At 45.1% G+C, this 21,751-nt stretch overlaps 1 protein-coding gene across 1 annotated transcript in view; it reads left to right on the top strand.

Annotated features, from left to right (window-relative positions):
• ADAMTS17 (ADAM metallopeptidase with thrombospondin type 1 motif, 17) overlaps nt 1–21,751 on the top strand; it is a 744,430-nt gene that overhangs the window by 513,628 nt on the left and 209,051 nt on the right. Inside the window, exon 15 of the mRNA XM_006872136.1 lies at nt 11,566–11,686. Coding sequence (XP_006872198.1) covers nt 11,566–11,686 — 121 coding nt within the window. The remainder of the gene's footprint in view (nt 1–11,565; nt 11,687–21,751) is intronic.

Genomic DNA, 21,751 nt, shown 5'->3' with positions numbered 1-21,751 from the left:
TGGTGATCCAGAACCCTTTCACTTACTCAGTTTGGAACCAGATTGCCAGGACATTCTTCCCAGTCTGTCTTCATTTGGAAAATCTTCCGAAATCTGCCCAGGATCGCTGACCCTGCTGGTATTTGAAATACTGGCGGCATACCTTCCAGCTTCACGGCAACATCCAAGCTACCATAGACTAACCAGAAAGGTGGTGAAACCAACAGTCCCTTTTGCTGCGGAGTTGACTCCAACCCCTGGTGACCCTGTGTGTGTCAGAATACAACTGCATTCCATAGGGTTTTCAGTAATAGTAATTTTGGAATGCAGGTTGCCAAGCTTTTACCCTTTTATTCCATGGCTCTGTTATATGAATTCAAACCACCAAAGTTTCAGTTAGTAGCCAAGTACAAACATTTGTACCATCCAGGTCTTCATTAGTCAGAATTGGTGGTGGTGGTATTTGGTGATGTTGAGTTGGTTTTGCTTCACAGCAGCCCTGTATACAGCAGGAGGAAGCATTACGTGGTTGTGCTCCGTCCTCACAGTTGTTCCTAGGTTTGAGCCCACTGTGGCAGCCATTCTGTGAGTCTGTCTCAATGAGGGTCTTATTCTGTTTTGCTGACACTCTGCTTTACCAAGCACCATGTCCTTCTCCAGGGACCTTCCCTCGACATAATATATCCAAAATACTTAAGACAAAGTCACCATCCTCCCTCCTAAGGAAAATTCTGCTGTATTTCTTCCAAGACACATTTGTTTATTCTTTTGCAAGTCCGTGGTCTATTCAGTATTACTTGTGGACTCTGTATGCTGAGCAAATAATCAGAGAAGCTGGGTTCTGTGAAGAATAATGTGGCATTAGGATTGGATTAAGACTCATTAACACAGTCTATGATATGTAGATGACACAACCTTGCTTACTGAAAGGGAAGAGGACTTAAAGTGCTTTCTGATGAAGCTCAGAGACTACAGCCTTCAGTATGTATTACACCTCAATGTAACATGGAAATTCTCACAACTGGGCCGATAAACAACGTTATGCTAAGTGAAAGAAAGGACGACAAGTCAAGGATTCCATTTTACTTGTATCCACAATCAACACCCATGAAAGCAGCAGTCAAGAAATCAAATAATACATTTCACTGGGTAAATCTGCTGCAAAAGACCTCCTGAAAGTGTTAAAAGACAAAGATGTCACTTTGAGTACTAAGGGGAATCTGACCCAAGTCATGGTATTTTCAATCTTTTCATATGTATGTGAAAGTTGGAAAGTGCATAAGGAAGAACAAAGAAGAATTGGTGCATATGAATTATGGTGTTGGCAACGAATACTGAAGCAGAATTTGTTGTCAGTTTGGATTCATAGTGACCCTGTATACATACAGTTTCCGAGAAGCAGCTGGTGAACTTAAAGCACCTACCTTGCAGTTCAAACCAACCTTGCAGTCTGGTGCATTAACCCATAGTGCCACATCAGTAGTACTTCAATAAGGTCACAACAAATTAAATGCAAATAAAATACTTCTGATTTTAGGAATTCCCAAATGGAGTGTTCTGGATTCTTGTATTACTTGTGAATAAGTAAGACAAAGAAATGTGGTTAAAGAGAATAATAATATACTAACAACAACAACAACAACAAAAACAGGAGTATATGTTTATATCCATCTACTTGTTGATCTAATTGTATAATGTTAAAGGACTAAAATGTAAATACCCACATTTTATGTAAGGCAGCACTTGCAGAAATATTGTCACGACTTGAGAGCATATTCCCCTTAGCTATAAATTTGTCTGTGTTGGGATAGCAGAAGGAATTCTGGGAATCGCGAGGTACACAGTGACTACTTAGTAGAGATGGAAGAATGGAAGCTTCCAAAATGACATTTTTGAATCAGTTCCACTAAGCTCCAAACAACAGGCTAATTCAAACCAGAACCAAAACCATGGAGTCACCATTTTACTTTGTTTGTATAAGGAATGAGTTAAGTTTAATCCAATGAGTCACAAATTACTTAACATGCTGAAATTAAACTTAATAATGCTCATAAAAGTGGGAGAGAGAAGAAGCAGCAGAAATGCTGTAATATTTCAGCTAGCCCTATAAATCAGAAGCCCCACCAGCATTAATGATTCCTACTGTTGGCATCTAGGAGCAAAGAAATCAAGTTGATAACCCTTTAGTCCACATTACTTTTATCTGGAACTACTGACATGCAGTGGGTGAGTCTTGATGACTTACCGTTCTCCTGTTTGACTGTGGACAGATCCGCATATACCTGGTTTTGTTTAATACCTTTTCCACTAATACACACTAGTAACCAGTGTCATTTGACGTGGGTCATTTGTCCATGAACTGTCACTTGATTACATATCTTGAGTTTGATGAACACCAAACAGAAATGCATTCAAGCCTGCAAGTGTCTTCAATGCAAGAATATGCCTGATGAATCTGTGAGAGCCTTTGATGGCCTATTAATGTAACAAAGAAAATGAGTGATTGGATCCGTGTAGTTCCTGTTCTTAGAATGCCAGTGGATATGGAAATGGGGCCCATTCTAACAGACTGTTTCTACTGTCAAGTTATTTAATGACTTCCTATTTTATGTGGCAAGATCTGGTAGGGATTCAGGAGAATTCTGAGATTCACCTTTGTCCCTAAGGTTACTCTTGCTATCTATCACCTACCAATGAGTCGGCCTCTAATTCAAGACGGTGCCTACACAGAGGCATGAAACACTGCTTGTCCCCTAGATTGGTTGGAGCTCAGGCCATTGTCCTCCATGGCATTTCCATTGGCTGAGTTTAGGAAGTACATCACCTAATCCATTAGGAAGTACTCTTCCTAATCCATTTTAGTCTGGAAGCACCGCTGAAACCCTGAGAATCATAGCAACACACAAGCCTTCACTGACTAATGGAATGGTTGTGCCTAAAGTGCGTTGGCCGAGAACCAAGCCTGGGTCTCACTCATGGAAGATAAGAATTGTACTGCTTTCCGCAGGATACCCCTTGCTGAAGAAGAAGTGATAAACATGCAGGAAAACATACCAGATATTGATGTTTGGGCCTGTATGTCAACCAAGCCCTGCTTGATCACCACTTTTCCCCATTTCATGGCCCTGTAACTGACATCTCTGAAGTGGATGTCTGCTGATGTTGCACTTTTCTTGATCGTGATGCTGAAAACCCTGAAATGATTCCCTGCAACCATGTAGCTGATGAAACCCCCATAGAAGCTTTTGGTTTGGTGGTGTCACTGAGGGATTGAAGCAGAGGAGGTCAGAACTAGAACAGACAAATGGAATGTAGGGTGGAAGTGAGGAGCTAGCTAAACACAGTGAAGTAAGTCAGAGGCAGATCCAGTATGGAGTATGGCCCCCTAGCCTGTGCCCAGAGCCTGAAGGCAGAAAGTTAGAAGGCTCTTTTCAATGTCGTATGATAACTTGTTCCAGGAACATGGATGGGAGCAGGTAGTATGGCCTCAGTGTTCTTCTGGAATTGAGAGTGGCCGCCAGTTTTTTACCCCTTGCCCTGAATCAAAGTCTGCCACACCAAGTCACCCACCTCACCTCAAACAGCTTTCCCATGGTCAGCTTCTCTGCTCCTATTCTTAAATAGCAGTGGTCAACCCTAGATTGCCAGCCATTTGAAGTAAGCCAGCCACATGGATGAAAAAGACCAAGAAAAACTGACCTGGAGAACAACGGAGATAACTTGAGAATTCTGTGTTGTCGTTGTTGTTGTTAGATGCCGTCGAGTTGGTACTGACCCATAGTGACCTTATGCACAGCAGAACGAAACACTGCCCGATCCTGGGCCAACCTCACTACTGTTGCCATGCTTGAGCCCATTGATGCTGCCACTTGGCCAATCCAGCTCGTTGGGGGTCTTCCTCTTTTTCTCTGACCCCTCCACCTTACCAAACATGATATCCTTCTCCAGCGACTGGTCCCTCCTGACAATATGTCTGAAGTATGAGAGATGAAGTTTGACCATCTTGGCCTCTAAGGAGCACTCTGGCTGCACTTCTTCCAAAACAGATCTATTGGTTCTTCTGGCAGCCCATGGCACTTTCAGTATTCTCCTCCAACACCATAACTCAAAAGCATCAATAGTACAGCCAAATTCTCAACCATACACTTGGGGCACAAAAGAACTCCAAAAGTGTGTTCTCTATGCATCTGTTCTGAAGAAACGACATGAAGCTTAGTAAGAAAGCGATGAAATCTTGAAGAAAGATAAGTGCTGAAGCAATTGGGAGAGTTGGCCCAGGGTTCCAGTAAATCCTGGGCCAGCCCCTGCCCCCAATTCAGTGAAAATTAGAGCAAGAAGTCAGAGGCTCCCTCCAACAGAAGAGATCAAAGTCTGAAGTGGTTGGAAGAGAGCTGTAAAGTTGAAGAAAGCGAGTGCCTCTTTCCCCACCCAGAAAAAACAAAAATCAAAACCATCAAGAACTGTGTAAGAAAGTACCGGTTCACATAGGAGGACATTAAACTAGCCAAGGGGGGGTCACTGTCAACAGAGGACACCAACGGGTGAGTAGAGAACGCCTTTTGAAAAGCAAAGTCTCTCTCCCGGTGTTATCAGGGCCTAGCTGGGTAAGAGGTAATCATTTTGATGCTATTTGTTGAACACCTACTATAGGTATGTGTGTCAGGTGGGGTAGGGGAGGGAGGGAGATGCAAAGACTAGCCTGACAAACAGACTCATGCAAAATCCTAGCACCTAGAGGTGAAGGCGCGGTGAAGAGCCCATGAGAGATTTGGTTAGACAGCAGAAAGCGCACAGAGTGGATTTGATAGATTCGCTCATCAAGTGTTTACTGAGCATACTCCTCACGGTTAGCACCCTAATGAATGCTGGGTGCTCAGTCGTAGACAGGACTGAGCGGTCCCCGCCTTCCTCTAGCAGAGACAGAAGCATGTAGTCAAGCGCACATGATACTTAAGGGGCTGGTGCATGTCATGGAGAGACGGCCGGGCCTGGCATGAGTGGGTAGAGCTGAGGGCTGAGGCTGCTTCCCCTGAGGGAATCAGAAGGAGCCAGGCGTGGCAAGACAGGCTGAGTGCTCCAGGAAGATGGTATGTTCTAGGGCTAGACGTGCTGTGGGGTACAAGAGCCAACAGTTGGGACGCACGTGGTCTGGTAGGAGTCTGGAGGAATTCAAGCAGAGGGATGAAGCGATTGTGCTTATTGGGAATAGACTGTGGTGGGGTATGGGTGGAGTCACTGAGGGGTTAAAATGGTTAACACATTTGGCTGCTAACTGAAAGAGTGAACATTTGTGTTTGCCCAGAAGTGCCTCAGAGGAAAGTCTACTCTGGTACACATGGGGTCACCATGAGTTGAAATTGTATCACCAGCAACAGAAAAAGCCATCTGTCAGCCTGTTTTACTGTGGTGGCCTGGGTGTTGCTGCAAGCTATCCCACCAGTTCTTCACCAGGGTGGACCGGTTTTAGCAGAACTTCAGGAAGAGAGGCTTGGCCATCTACTTCCAAAGAATACCCAGCGGAGGCCCCGTGGACCACAGCAGAACATGTGTGATACAGTGCTGGAAGATGAGTTCCCTAGGTTGTAGCGCACTCAAACCACACAATGGTCACATTAATCGACTCAAGTGTACCGGCACTCATGAAGATGCCACAGCAATAGACAACATTTGTTCTGTTGTCCACAGAGCCACAAGAACGACATCTTTAGCACAAAGTCCCGCGGTCTCACCATCGGCCCTACACACTGCACTCCAAAGCAGTATTGTTTCGTGGGTGTCCCACACCCCGTGATTCAATCAGCTAGACAGGGCCCTGTCTGCTGACCAGCAACTCCTGGGTTTGCTTGAAAGCTCAGAAATGGCTAACAGGGAATTCCAAGTGTTTGTAGAAATGCATCTGCCAAGATCACTAGGATAATGTGGAAAGATTTTAGAGAGTTTACTGTTTGGAGTTTCGTTGGGTTTGGTCGTCTTGTACTCTTGGAACTCCAACCCTCATAAATACAACTTTTAAAGCTCCTTTAGCAGTTAGAATTAATGGTTTGAATAGTATCCTATTGTAGCTTCCATTTGGAAAAAAATCCCAGACCTTGCCAAGAACATTCTATGTTGCTTGCATTGACTATGTAGCAAAGGAAGAAAAATGGCCTCGTTAGCAGATTTGTTGGGCTGCTGCCCTTTGGTTCTCCAATTTTCTGCTGTTCCGACATGGGCATTTCTGTTGTATGTCCAGCCTGCAGAAGAGATGGAGCCTGAAACAGCATAGCAGCTGAGTGTTCCAGAGAATGAATTTCAAGGGCGATTCTGTGGGCATCCCTGCAGAGCTGAGAAGGCCGCCTGGGTGGCAGTGTAGTGAGGAGCCCCCATGAAGATCCCACTTACAGTTGATCCTTCTGAACCTGGCTGTACATATCCCCACCAAGAGGGACCGAGGAAGGATGCGATCTTTACTAATTTCACCATCATGCCCTTCTCTTTTTTTGAGGGCGAAGGGATTCTGGAAAAGGGAAAGGGACAGAGGATAGCTCTCTATGAACAACTCTCTGCTCAAGATGGTCCTCCCCAGCCCAGTGAAGGAAGAGAACCACCTGTCCTACTGGAAGCCACATACACAAGGACAGGAGTTAGGAGCCAGTGTTCCCAGAGCAGAACAGATGTCATTTTTACAGCAAACCTTCTTTGACTGAGATGAATAGTCTCACCTTTCAAGCTCATACGTGAATCTAATTATGATCAGGCAGATGCCTGGTGACCCCCGATCTAGAGAAAACCATTTGGAGCAGAAGCTGGCTGCCACCTTGCTAGGGTGACATGGCCCTAGTCGTGAGGCCAGTTAGCTGCAGTGTGAAGTCAGCTTTGAGCATATGCTTGTTCTTGGAAGTGAATTTCTGGCAAACAAAGTCTATTTTCTTTAAACAAAATGCTGGGTAGACGAGGAGGAGGGAATCACAGGGCAGTTTCCTACTCCACTCAACCTTTGACGGTTTAGCACGGCTCTTGGCCCCAGGGTCTGGGTTTTAGCCTCCTGGGTAGTGGTTGTTGTTGTTGTTAAGTGCCATTGAGTCTATTCCGACCCATAGCGACCCTGAACAGGGTTTCCGAGGCTGTAAATCTGTATGGGAGCAGAAAGCCTCATCTTTCTACCGTGGAGCAGCTGGTAGTTTCGAACTGTTGACCTTGCAGTTCGCATCTCGATTCGTAACCACAGCAGTACCAGAGTTGTGGTGGTTATGTGCTGTGGAGTGGACTCCAATTCACAGTGACCTTGTACAGGGTGTCCGAGGCTGTAAATCTGTATGGGAGCAGAAAGCCTCATCTTTCTCCTGGGGAACCGCTGGTAGGTTTGAACTGCTGTCCTTGAAGTTCGCAGCCTAACTTGAAACCACTACACTACTAGAACTCCTTTAGCCTTCTGGGTGGGAGGGGGTTTAACCCCAGTACTTAGGTTTAGACAAAGAATGAAGAACAATTCATCAGTGTCTGGTTGACCGAAAGGCCCTCATTGAAGGTGTGGTTTTCTAAAGCTCCTACTCAGCAAACGTGGTGAATCCTGTGAGCACTGCATCCTTCAGGAAGTGACATCTCAAGGGCTCTGCTTCCAGTCACTGTCATCATTGCTTCCGTGTCAGCCTGTTCCACATCCCTCCAGGAATCCTGGACCCAGGACTGTCCTGTTTCAGGGGTGACAGAAGGTGGAGGGCCCTGAGGCAGGTCTGCTCTCTCAGGCTGCAGTGGGCTGGGGACCTGACGGGGCAGCACTCATATCTCCAAGCTCCCTGCTAGTGTGGGGTTTCCAGGTGTGTCCTGGACCCTCTATGCCAGCATCACCTGGGACCTTGTTGGAAATGCAAATGATCGGGCCCCACCCCCATACCCCGGACCCATGATTTCAGCAGCTGTCCCTGCTGAAGTCCAGGTGTGCTACCGTCCTTACCTGCCACTGGCCAGGTAATCTTGTGCTTTGGCCCCGGGAGGGATCTTCTGTCAGCCTTCTGTTACTTGTTTGTGTGATGAGTGAGGTTAAAGGGGGGAAATTTTCTGTAGTATCTGAAGTATCATACAGAGCAAACAAAGTCTAAAAGTCAATAGCCAAACTTCTCTACCATTGTGGAAATGGATTTTGGCTCCAATACCAATCACAGCACCCAAAATGATGATGATGATGATGATGATGATATGGTGTGTTCCAGAATCACAAGCACTTCAGATCCTCCCTAGGACTTTATCAAGAGACAGAAAATGCTGACGAGGACAGCGCCTGTTATAAAGAATATGGAGATGAAGCTAAGGCTAGCTCCTTGAAGCCCAGTGTTCTCACATGTCATCAGGTAGCAGAACGTCCATGAGGGATGTCAGGGCCTTGCTGGACCCTCCTGACTTTGGCCTGGTCCCTGCAAAAACAAACAAAAAACTGCAAATGTTGCATCTACTTGAACTTTGATTTGGAAACTGGTGCTCAGCAAAGTTGTGAAGTGTTTCTTACACTACGTTGTAGCAATGATGGGGGAGAATTGCAGAAACCCCTCGAAGCTGGCTTCTCATGTTGGGTCACCACACTGAGGCTGGTGCTTGTCTGGCTGTGTGGGGCCTTCCCAGAGCTCTCATTTATGCCATATTCTTCCTTGTCTCTATTCTCTTTCCCATGAAGCTTGTTCTTTGGAAGAAAAAGGGTCCACTGACCTAGGTGGGATGTACAGAATCCTCCTCCAAGTGAATCCCTTATCTTACTTTCCTGACAGCCCCTCACCAAGGGTCAGTGGTGCCAGGGAGACCATGCCTGACCCCTTGCCTGGAATTGAACGTTTCAGATGCATACCTTTCCTTCCCATGCCAGATCAGCCAGATCTGCTGGGGTGATTTCAAATTCTAGTATGGATCCCCCTTCACCTTTCCTCTCCTCCAGGCAGTGTTCCTGGCATTCTTTTAGATTCTCTGCTTTCAGCACTGTGGTGCCTTACAAAGGCAGTACTCCCCTGGAACAGACTTTATCTGCTCAGGAAAGTGTGCTAGGACAATTGAAGGAGAGGCTAAGTCAACCCGGGCTGGCACCCAGAAGGCCAGGGGTTGCTTCTAGCTTCGCCTGCTGAGTCTAACCTGATTTATTTCAAGGGTGCGGGGTGGAGGGAGCCATCATTGGGATATTTACTTAAAACCATCGTGGTGGTGGTGGTTATGTGCCGTGGAGTCAGTTCCGACTCATAGCGACCCTGTACAGGGTTCCCGAGGCTGTAAATCTTTATGGGAGCAAAAAGCCTCATCTTTCTCCTGCGGAACAGCTGGTAGTTTCGAACTGCTGACTTTGCAGTTCACAGCCCAATTCGTAACCACTACGCTACCAGAGCTCCTTTTGTAGTTCACATGTAATAGGAAGCCTAGAATTGAGAGGGCTTGGGAGAGATGGGGCAGCCGAGTGGGGCCTATCAAGGTTCTGTGGGAGAGAGCTATTCTTGGGCCAGCTCTGGTGGTATCAGACGACAGTTACATTGCAGCTCTGGACTAAAACACAAAAGGCCACAAGCTCAGCATGCCCTGGCTCCTCAGATCCTGTCCTGGAGCATTTGCTGAGCATGCTGGAGAGCAAAATCTCGAATCACCCTGTGCTCTTAGCCTCTATTGTTTCCCAGGGGGTCCCTGGGTGGTAGAGCTAACAGACTCAGCTACTACTAAAATGGTGTGGTCCACTCAGAGGCCTGGTGACTTCTACTCTGTATCATGAGTCGTAGCAACGGCTCTATAGTTTTCTGCTGAACAGCTTCCCAATGACTAAGCCAAGAATCCAGGTGGCCCTGTGGCAGGTAGGATGCTAGGTCACCTGCTGTCCCCTTCTGCTTCAAGACTGCCCAGCCCAGGCACTTGACCTCCACATCTATATTTGCTGGACTGTTCTAGAAAAGAGCGCAGTCAGCTGACAGTGACAGTTTCCTGATGTGCCACCTAAACACTCTTCTCCAGTCCACTCTTCTCCAGTCACTCCCTGCCTGGCCTCTGGCCACTAGAGCCCAAGCTTGCCCTTTGCCTTTGTTTACAAAGGCTTAGAATGCATTCGAGCTCCTTTTTTTCACATAATGATCATTTTTGGACTAAACATGCTCCATCAACTCTTACCATATCTTCAGGTCTTTATAGGAATATTTCCAGTTACGCTATCATTTTTGTATACACAATACTGATTTCCCTTCAGTGCATTTTCAAAGAAATGATCCAAGAGTGAGATTTTGGAACATTAAGTCTAAAGATCACACATCTTTTCCGTCATCTAGCATGCCTCAGCGCAGTGGTTCTCATAGTGGGCCCCAGACCAGCATCAGCACCGTCACCTGGGAACTCTTTTGTTGTTGTTGATAAGTACCGTCAAGTTGGTTCCGACCCATAGCGACCCTGTAGAGGGTTTCTCTGAGAAGCAGCTGGTGAACTTGAATCACTGACCTTGCAGTTCAAGCCAACTTCACAGTCCAATGCATTAACCCACAGTGCCACACCAGGACTCCCTGGAACTTCTTAGAAATGCAAATTCTCAAGCCCTAAAGATTTGCAGCCTCAGAAACCCTGTGCAGGGTCACTATGAGTCCGAACCGACTCCACGGTACTTAACAACAACAACAACAACCCCAGCCCTACTAAAACCAAGCCATTGAGTGAATTCTGACTCGTAATGACCCTTTAGGACAGACTTTTCCATACTGTAAATCTTCACCGGAGACAACCTCATTGTTCTCACACAGAGTAGCTGTGGGTTTGAACCACCAACCTTGCAATTAGCAGTCCAGTGTGTCTGTCACCCATAGTACTTCCAGGGCGTCTTACATAAGCATGTTAAGTGCCATCAAGTCAGTTCTGACCCGTGTATAGGGTTTCCAAGGAGCAGCTGGTGGATTTGAACTGCTGTTAACTGCACTTAACAGTCCAGTAATTATTCTGCAGCACATGTTATTTTCCAGAATATAACATTTTTCTGTGTTTGTATATGTTTTAAAGAAAAGACAGAGGCATTCAAAACCTATTCCCACTTCTGGTGAATTGAATTGGGCTGTGTTTCCCAGCATCACCAAGGAGCTGTACTTGGCATCAGTCTACCTAACTGAGGAATGGGGTGGGGGCTCCAAGCCAGACCCGCCGGTGTGGGCTTTCCAATGTAGTAAGAGAAGTCACATTGGCTTCTGCTATATGTTCCCATACTGTTGGTTGTCCCAGCTAAGAGACAAGTGACCCACACACTCTGAAGGGCATATGAATTGTATGAAATTGTGGCCACACTGTCTCTACCCTGGGGTCCTCGACCTCCAAAGCTCTGCCAGCTGGACCCGGGATCAAGTACAATGTGACTTTCATGGGCTGTCGTGGACTCTAAACATTAAATATATTTTATGACCACATTGGTATAAAGACCAATTTAGTCCAGGCTGGATCATATTAAATTTTTATCATCTGATTTATAAAGAAATTGGAATATTTCCAAGGTCCTCCAGTGTTGGGCTTGCATGCCACAGGGAGAGGTGCCCCCCCCCCCCCCATTTCTGGGCGTTCTTTGAAAATTCCCTTCATTTGGAAGCACCAAATAATCAGCCCTCTGGTCTGTTCATTGTTTAGAAGATTGGCTGTGACGGTATCATTGGGTCAGCTGCCAAAGAAGACCGGTGTGGGGTCTGCAATGGGGATGGGAAGACCTGCCGAGTGGTGAAGGGGGACTTCAACCACACCCAGGGCTCTGGTGAGTACCTACTGGCTGATAAGGCCAGGCTGTATGGCCAACACCAAACCCATACCTAACAGGCCTTTGCTCAACATGCGGTGATCATGTATGCTGCCTGCATCGCCTACTGAAAAATGCATCGCTTTATGATTGCTGGAAGGCAGTGAGAGACACTTTAGCACAAATTGTGTGTTAAATTTTAATTTCCACTCCAAGAACTGGGTAGTTGGCCCTCAGTGACCAGCCCAGAGTCCATGTGAGGGCCAGAAGTTCCTCGGCCCCAGCAAGCTCCTGATTCCTGTCAGCTCCATGTCCCTGTCCTCTGATGTGCACCAAGAGAAGGTGGCAGTAACCCTTCCACTGAATCTCTTCATCTGTGTCACATGTCCTGTCAGGGCAAGTGTGGTAGCATCTGCATGTCTTTGACATCATGTGCAGGAAGCTGTGTTTTCTGGGAGCTCAGCTGTTCCCTGCCTACTGAGACCCCCAGAGGAGCTGATGTCCTCCTCTGGCCCCAGGTGAACAAATCCAGTGCTGTCCTTGAAGAGGGATTGCCCAATGTCATTTCTGGGCCTTCTTCATCTTTCTGCGTGAACCATCCTTCATGACCCCATGCTGCTTTGTCTAAAGGCAGGAGATGGGCTTCTGATCTCCTGTCCTGGGGGATACCAACGTACGATGTCCAGTGGTGCATCTGTGCTTGATCCTTAGTGAGGGGATGTAAGGCAGGCAGCTCTCTGAATCTGGGTGAGCACCTCCAAGCCCTCAGTGTTGTTCCTGTCCCCCTTGTGAGTGGGCAGCCATCCGCCTCCATGAGCACAGGGGAGTGGATATTGGAGCAGCTTCCAGGGGCATGGAAGGAGGGAAGCTCAACTGGTATTCCAGATGGGACCACAAAGTGAGTAGGTGATGACAAATCAGACTTGGCGATCCTCTCCACAATGCGCCATGTCTCTGCCAAGTGTGCTTTTGAGATAACTCAGTTCTCTTTCTTTTTGAATACCCAAGTCCTTGGCCTTTCCAGTCTTTCCATAAAGCTCAGTTCAGTGCCACCCAACATGAGTACAGAACATGGCTAAGGCATACGACAGAGAGAAGAAATACGGGCATGCTACTGCTCCGTGATGATGGGATGCCTGCTCTACAGGACACTTTCCTTCTCGATACCTTGGGGGAAGGATAGCCTGTTGTACAAACATTCTGCAAGATGTTGGGAAAACAAAACCAGACGCATATGCAAGGGCCAAAGCATTAAGCTGTAGAGGCACAAAGGGCTGGTTTCAAGGTTTAAAAGGCAGGTGCTCTGCACAGACCATGAAGCTGGTGGGAGAATGTGTTTTCCTCAGCTTCTGGAGTGACCTGAAGACGGTGTTCCTGGAGCCAGTCACTTGGGAGATGTGCCCTCGCCAGCTGAGCCGTCCAGAACAGGAATCAGTGGCCACTGTAGTTGTTGTTGTTGTTGTTAAGTGCCGTCGAGTCGGTTCCGACCCATAGCGACCCTGTACAGGGTAGTAGTAGTAGTAATATTGTTTCTAAGTTTTTATTGTGAATTGAGTGGTTGTGTACATGGGAGACCACTGTAGTCTTTTAAATGAAAATTAATGCAAATTTTTTAAAAATTAGAAATCGAGTTCCTCAGCCTTATCTCACAAGCCACATTTCAAGTACTCAGAGATCACTTGGGGCTAACCAACAAAAAACACTGCCACTCGGGTCTACTCGAATTCACAGTGACCCTTTGTGGTCTTTCTGAGACAGTAAATCTTTACAAGAGCAGTTTCATCTTTCTCTCTCAGAGCAGCTGGTGAGTTTGCACAGCTAACATTGCAGTTAGCAGGCAAGTGCTTATCCTACTGTTAGGATCCCAGAACTGCTACTGTTGTTGTTAAGTGCGGTCGAGTCCATTCCGAGGCCTGGCCAGCCTGTCTAAAGTTTCCGAGGAGTGACTGGTGGGTTTGAACCGCCGACTTTGCAGTTCAAACTGACCTTCCTTCCCAGTGCTTTAACCCACAGTGCCACACCAGGACTCTGATGCCAGGACTAGTGGCTAACGTATTGAACAGTGCAGAGCTGGACCCCTTCCACCATCACACAAAGTTCTATTGGACAGCGCTGCTTTGGTCATTTCGGCCTCTTGTTTGGCCATATTTGACGCTGTGTTTTTCTCTGTTTGTACCCCAACCCCAGTTTCCCAGGAGACTTGAATCTTGTTTTTTGCAGCTTTGCCAACAAGGGCAGTTTAGAATGAAACCTCTACAGTTGGCAAGGAATGACTATTGTTGATTTTTTTTTTTTTTAATTGTGCATTAGAACCTTTTATTTAAATCTAAAGTTATGCTGAGTGGCAATAACTAGAACTGATACACATGCGCATTCGGTGGCAGGCAGGAGGTAGAACCATGCCCATGCTTGGCAGGTCTGTAGCCCATTAAGGAAGGTAGAGCACTAATCTGTTGGTGTTTGGTTTGGGCACCAGCAGAGCCCACATCATCCATAGTAATGCCCTCCCTTTTCCCCATTTCGCGTTTCCCTAACTAAGTCTTCTTTGTGCACAGGAGGTAGGTAGGTGGGTTTGGGATGTGCAGTGTTCCATCTCCCATGGAAGGACAAACAGCCTTTGGAGTCGTCCTTGGTGTGGCTGCCTTCCCTCCACCCCCTCAGCCTGTGGCTTAGTTTCTTGGCTTTCGTCCATCTCCTCAGGCACAAAGATTAACAAAGCTTCAGAGAAAGATAAGCACACTTTAGCTTCATCTCCCTTTAAAGGTCTGTCCTTCTGAGTGGGTGTCAGACATCACATCTTCCTTTTAAAGTATAAAGCTGCTTTGGAAAGTCTTCATGGTAGGGGTCTGTGAACACAGATCCATTTAAATATGGATTCTATTTATTAAAAATATCCGTATAGTGTTCATTCATACATGACTGAGCCACCAACTGCGTACCTACCATGTTTTCATTAAATACCCACCTACAATAGTGGCCCGACCTACCGGAGGGCACAGCCACAGAGATGCTGGCAAATGTCCACAATCAAGTGCATTCTTCAGTAAACATTGATTCAGTGGGATTGCATTTAAGCACAAGGTATAAGAATGAAAAGTTAACTGTCTGCTAGTAGCTCACAGTGGAGGGAGGAGGTCCCAGGCAGCAAATAGCCTGGGTCTCAGGGGAGTACGGGATGGGCTGCTGGGAGTGGAGGGGGGCAGAATCCTGGTGTTAATTGGCTTCTGAGGTTGGGGAAGGTCATTTATCTCAGGCTGAAGGAAAACGGTGTATTCTGTTGAGACCCACCATGGACATCATATGAAGCCCCCAGGCATTAGCATGACTGTTGTGTTGTTGTGTGCCATCGAGTCGGTTCCAACTCATAGTGACCCTGCATAGAGTTTCCCAGGAGCAACTGGTGGGTTTGAACCACCAATCTTAGGGTTCAAACCCACCTCACATGAACCCACAGCACCACACCAGGACTCCAGTCGAATGACTAGGTGATTCCAAATGCAGCTGTGTGCATGTGCTGATCCTGTCTAGTTAGAAAGAAGGGTACCTTTCATCTCTTCCCAGAATGGGGAGAGGAGGAAGGTCTTATCTTCCTGAAAGGAGGATATCAAAGACAAATGCCATACCAAAAAGATAAAATGAGATGCCAAGCAGAGGGGAGTTTTCTCAGTTGTATGAAGTCCTGACCCCTGCCTGAACTCCTCTGGGTGCTTTTGCCTAAGTAATTGAGCCGAGACTCCAGACTCAACTCACTGGGGTAGCATTCACCCTCAGAGAGCGAAAAGCACAAGATTCCCCCTCCTGTTTCTGGGAGGGGCAGGAGAACCAGCTCCTGCATAATAGACTGTGGTCTAGTATCTTCCAGTCTGTTCCCTCCCAACTTAGAAAAAATGAGCTACTCTTCTGCAAAAGGGATGCAATTTCATTGCCTGTCTTACTGCTTTATTGGCTGGATGGGCTTCAAAATGAGTTAGCTGAGCTTGGTAATTTGATAGTTCTTGGAATGACACTTTCACGGCGTTCATTCAGTTGTTGCTTTGATATTATTACCTTTATTCTGTCCTACGCCACAGCACTAGAAAGATGACTGGTGCCCACAGGAAGTGAGGTCACGCCCAGACTGAGGTTCCCCACCAAGAACCAACCAGAATGCCTTCCGTGCTTTGTCCTTAAAGAACCTGATCAAACAGTAATTGCTCTATCCCTTTTGAATGGGCACACCTCTCATTTATTCAATAATTACTTGTAGAACACCCACCCTATGGCCAGGTTCTGTACTCAGGTCTCGAGGGGTGGCAGTGGACCTTCTGTGGGAAGAGTCATTGTTGTGTGATGTTGACACACATATGGCCCCTCTTTACACCAAGATTTAAGAGTTCTCATGTCAGGTCTTCATATATAAACGTCCACCAATTACAGTGTTTTTCTTTCTCCCAATCAAGAACAATTTTTGAACAAAGGTATCCACATGTGTGATGACAAAGATTGTTCTCAAGTGTTTCTCATGTAAGACGTTTGGAGATCACATGTTGTCTTAGCGCATGCCTGCGTGGCATGGGTGTTTGGCCTCGCTTCCATGCCTGACTGTTCCCTGTGTTGAGTCAATGAGAATGACTCGCCATGGACAAACACCATCTCGTGTTTATAATTGACATTCAAGACTATTTATAGCTTTCCAAAAGGAAAAGCTATAAAATAAAACCAATTTTAAAGCCATGTAAAAGAGAAGAGTTATGGAATTGAGAGGCCAGAAAGAAACAGCAGTATGAGAAAATGCACGAGCTATGGAGAGTCAGAGAACAGTCTTCCAGGCAATTTTTGCTGTCTTATGTTTTTAGGGGAAATAAAAGTTTATTTTTCCTACCATTCACTTAATTGCTTCTTACTCATTAATATATATATGTGTGTGTGTATGTATGAGGACTGGTGTGGCATTGTGGGTTAATGCGCCAGACTGCAAAGCTATTTGAACTTCAAGGTTGGCGGTTCAAGCTCACCAGCTGCTACTTGGAAACCCTATACAGGGTCGCTATAGTTTGGAATCGATTAGACAATACATAACAACTATATATATATCAGGATAGCTTATGTGTGTCTGGAATCTTGGTGTGGCACTGTAGGATAAGCACTGGACCACAATGTCAGTTTGAACTGCAAGATCGGTGGTTCAAACCCACCAGTTGCTTCTCAGAAACCCTGTACAGTGTCAGTACGAGTTGGAACTGACTCCACAGCATTGAGTAACAACAAATGTGTGTTTTATATGGGGAGTGAGCAGTAGAGAAGTTAGTTCAGATTCAAGAATTACATTGGCATTTTAACAGGTATGGAGCATTACTACTACAGCTACCTAACACGTTTTATTAAAATATGTAATACTAGAAAGGACTGGAATTTTTCACTGCTGTTTCTTTTCGTGTGGCACTGTGGATCAGCAGTGGACTGCAGACCACAAAGTCAGCCATTCAAACCCACCACCTGCTCCTCAGAAACCCTATACAGGGTCACTATGAGTTGGAACCCACTCAATGGCACTTAACAACAACAATTTTCTTCTATGGTGATTAGAACTTTGACACAACAAAATGGGGAAGTGTGTTTCCACAATTGTAGGGCTAGAATGTTTGAGCACTTTTGCCAATACTGTTCATTGCCTAGTGTGGACTCTTGGTTCCTAAGTCACAACCACAGGATGAACCAATGATTGGGTGAGGAGACTCACAGAGTAAAGGTAATGCAAGGCAGGGATGCCCTGCCTTTCCCTGGCCACATTTGGCACTTGGGCAGAAAGTGTTGAAATGTAGCAGAGAATTTCGCTGCAGTTGACACTTGCCTCATAGGGAAGTTTCCATATTACAGGACTACATTTCCATATGTGCAAAAGAAGGCCATTGGTGATGGCTCCTGGTAGTCATGCTGCGGATAAAGGCCAAGGCCTGGGTTTGCCCATCTATGTTGACCCCACATTCTGAGGGCCAAGCAAAACCTGGCTAGCCTTGTGGGCTGTGGATTTTCCCGAAAGTGAATTCGTTTCAATTAGGCCCAGGGACAAACAAGACAGGAATCTTCTCATAAGTAACTTTTCTGGAAAGAAAGGGGAACAGTACGTTTACCCCCAATCCTTTTAGTGTAAATTAATTCAAAAACATTTTGTAATTAAGTAAAATAATTTTATTTTTGGTAAAAATATACATGTCAAAACCTTTTCCTTTTTTAAATTTCAGACATCATAATCAGTGACGTTGATTATGCTCTTCACATTGCGTCGACGTGCACATGATTTCTGTTCTGGTTGCTTCATTTCCATATACTTCTTCTCCATGCCCCCTAACCTTCTCATTTGTGCTTTAAAATAGCTGTCGATCCTTTGGTCTCATGTGTTGTGGTTGTAAAGTGCTGTCAAGTCAGTTCCGACTCATAACAACCCTATGTAGGTTTCTGTTGTGTGGCTGGTGAGTTTGAACTGCTAACTTTGTGGTTCAAACCAATCTTAAGGTCGAGTTCATATTCTATGGTGATATAGATATAGATATATGTTGTTGTTGTTAAGTGCCGTCGATATAGATATATACATGTTGTTGTTGTTAAGTGCCGTCGAGTCGGTTCCGACCCATAGCAACCCTCTAGAGGATTCCCAAGGAGTGACTGGTGAGCTTGAACCACCAACCTTGTAGTTCAAACTGACTTTGCAGTCTAGCAATTAACCCACAGCACCACACCAGGATATATATATATATATATATACATACATACTCACCAGATGCTCCTTGGAAACCCTATACAGGGTCGCTATGGGTTGGAATCAACTCAACGGCACTTAACAACAACTATATATATATATTTATAACTTTTTTGAAAAGCAATGCAACATTTAAGGGTAACAATCTTTATTCTTTGGACTCAACTGTTACTTAATTTAAAGGTACTTCAGGTGATCATTTGAAATCAAAATATAAAGAATAGCTCATGGCCATAGTCTTGGGGACTTATTACACTCAACAGGTCCAATAAGTTTGGATTTTTTTATTTTGAAAAAAAAATATGTTTAATACAATCTAGGTACAAAGACCCCATATACATATCCAGGGATTTGTATGTCCATCTACCAGTGTATCGATCTGTAAATACAAAGGAAAATTTTTGCCTCCATGCCTCAAAAATCGTCTAAGATAACATGACTTCGAAGTTTCTTCTTAAACAGTGGAAAGGTACTGACTTTTATACATGATTCCACTTGGTACCAAATCCTTTCCCTCTAATTGGATTTCTTCTGCCTGATGGCAAAGATTACAATGGAAAATTATTCCAAAGATAAGATCTTACTACCTTGCAAATTCCTAGAGTAAATTCTCCTTTGTAATGATATTTCTTACCAATCAATGAGAAGATGTCTGACATCTACACCAGGGGGTGTCAGGTCTGAGGGGCTTCAAGGTGCTTTGGGACTAGGTGATAGGATTCATTCACTCTTCACAGCAACTTAGGATAGACTTTGAACCCTGAATCAGAGTAGGCGTCATCTGAAAGAGGACAGTGAATTAAGATTGGCTTTATTGGTTTGTGAACAAAGGGCGTGCATTTCAATTCATGGACTTCCTCTTAATTTGTAGTGCTGTGAGTTAATGCGCTAGACTGAAAGTCAGTTTGATCAGTAAAGTTGGTGGTTCAAGGGTTCAAGCTCCACAGCCACACCTCAGAAACCCTATACATGGTCACTATGGGTCAGAACCTACTCGGCTGCATTTAACAACAAAAACATTGTGAAACATGTCTGCTACAAAAACATTTGTAGCAGACTCCATCTGCTACAAAGACTGTCTCACCCTACTACGCAGTGGTCATCTGCATTTAACAACAAAAACATTGTGAAACATGTCTGCTACAAAAACATTTGTAGCAGACTCCATCTGCTACAAAGACTGCCCCGCCCTACTACTCAATGGTCATCTGACAATGAGCCTATCTTTTTCTTTTTCTTTTTTTTTTTTAATTTTATTGTGAATTGAGTGATAGTTTACATGGGAGAATATCTATTTTACACTCATCGTTTCATTGCTATGATTACAGTCTCCTCTGTGTAACAGTATTTGCTTCTATTACCTCTGCATTTTTTGTTTTTGTTTTTGTTTTGGGGGGATGTACACAAAAACACTCAGGAATATATAATCATTTAAACAACCAAAGGGCATACTCTGCAACCCTGCCTCCTGGCCACCAGCACACAGCCTTTCTCTTTCCATGAGTCTGGCGTCCTCAGCTGCTCTGCCTCCATGGCATTCATCTCTGCCTTCATCTCTGGAGTCACTGCTTCTCTGGATAGGGTACCATTTTATGCTCTTCTCCCTTAATGGTCCTAGGATCCTCTGTTCCTGTTCCTGGAATGTAAGAACAACTACCTTCCCCCACTTTTTGTTACAAAACTTCTACCTTTATAGTTGTCACAGTCACAATTAGTCATGATAACAGTTACTCACTATTGAATCATAAGAATCTTATTCCCATCTCCTTTTAACAGACCCACCTAGACAAGATGAAAACTATTCAATGGGAACTCTACCTTCCCCTGCACACTCTGGAATTAAATTACCTTTTGAAAACTTGTAAGCCAGTCACTTCATGCCTTTATAGCCCCCTCCCATTTTAGGTAGCAAATGTCTAAGTTGCCCATCCCTATCAATACTGTATACAAGGGTGATAGGATTGATACTTGATGTGAAGACTTCTTCCATCTTAGTTGGTATTTTGAACTACTACATCCATAAGTATAGGTCAAGTTCATCAAATTGTAACAATTTACACTTGTTTCCTTTATCAAAAATAGGTTTTTTTTTATCTCCCTCTAGTCGAGTTCTGATCATCAAGCCATCAAAACTAGGTTGAATGGGTACTATCTACAAGTTTGGGCATTCTAATGCATCTCCCTTCACTTCAGATCAGCTGGATGCTTCACTCTCAGCTCTAGACCTCCATGGCTATGTCCTTGTCCATGGGCTCAGGTGTCCCCAGGTCTCACTACACTTCAGACCAACCAGCCCTTCCTCTTCTCTCTCTCATCTCCAGGTCAACGGGAGTCTATGGAACATGGTCACACTCAGCCTATATCTTCATTTCTGACTTTCCCCATCTTCCCCTCACCAGTAGACCAATGTGGTCACCAACAATCTTACATGCCTGCTCTTGTGTTCTCTTTGCGTTTCAGTCTTGAGGGGGGTTTGTCCAAAAGGGACTTGATTGCTTGCCTTGATGGCTCCCTCGTGAACAACTTGCTTATTCTTGTAGCCAATCAGACTGACATTTTTGTTTTGGGTTTTTCCTGCTAGTCTTTCTTTCAAGAAGTATCTTCTGCTCCTCTAGCGGTTTCAGGCTGGCTTGCTTGTCCTTTCAAGTGGGGATGTCCCACCTCAGAAGGTTCTGAATGGGGCTCAGGATTCCACCTAAGATCCTATATACTACAAAGGCTCCACAAGAAGCCTATTTCACTTGGCAAGTTCTAGAACCCAGTATTCCAACCAGTTATAGGCTGATGACTGGCTTACAAACTATCAGTCATCATGTTTCCAGATATTCCTTTCTCTCCCACACAAGTGTCTATTTTACAATAGTAGACAAGGTAAACCAATATTCATAAGACAGGCAAGCATCTTAACATTATCTCCCCTCTTTTACCCATTCAGACTATGCCTCAATCCCTGTATCACAGAGCCCTGGTTTTTCAAGGTTGAGCATACATCACTATTTATCTCTGTTCCATTTAGCCCATGCACACCTGTCTCAGTGTTCCCCTATCTACTTTGTTATTCATCCCCCTGCCCCATCTTGTGTATTGCCCTCCCTAACACCCAAACTATGATGTGCCTATCCCCTACCTTGTGCTCTACCAATCCCCCCCTCTGCCCACTCCACCCCCCGGTACCAATAAAGAATTTTTATTTTTCCTTTTAGCGTGGATATTTCTTCTTAAGCTTTCACAAGAATGGTCTTATGCAATATTTGTCCTTTTGTCCTTTCATTCAGCATATTTGTCCTTTCAATCAGCATAATGTCCTCAAGGTTCATCCATACTATACGGTGGCTTGCAGCTTCCTT

The sequence above is a fragment of the Chrysochloris asiatica genome, unplaced genomic scaffold, assembly GCF_000296735.1.
Source record: "Chrysochloris asiatica unplaced genomic scaffold, ChrAsi1.0 scaffold00184, whole genome shotgun sequence".
Lineage (NCBI taxonomy): Eukaryota > Metazoa > Chordata > Mammalia > Afrosoricida > Chrysochloridae > Chrysochloris > Chrysochloris asiatica.
This window is presented reverse-complemented; position numbering and strand designations above follow the sequence as displayed.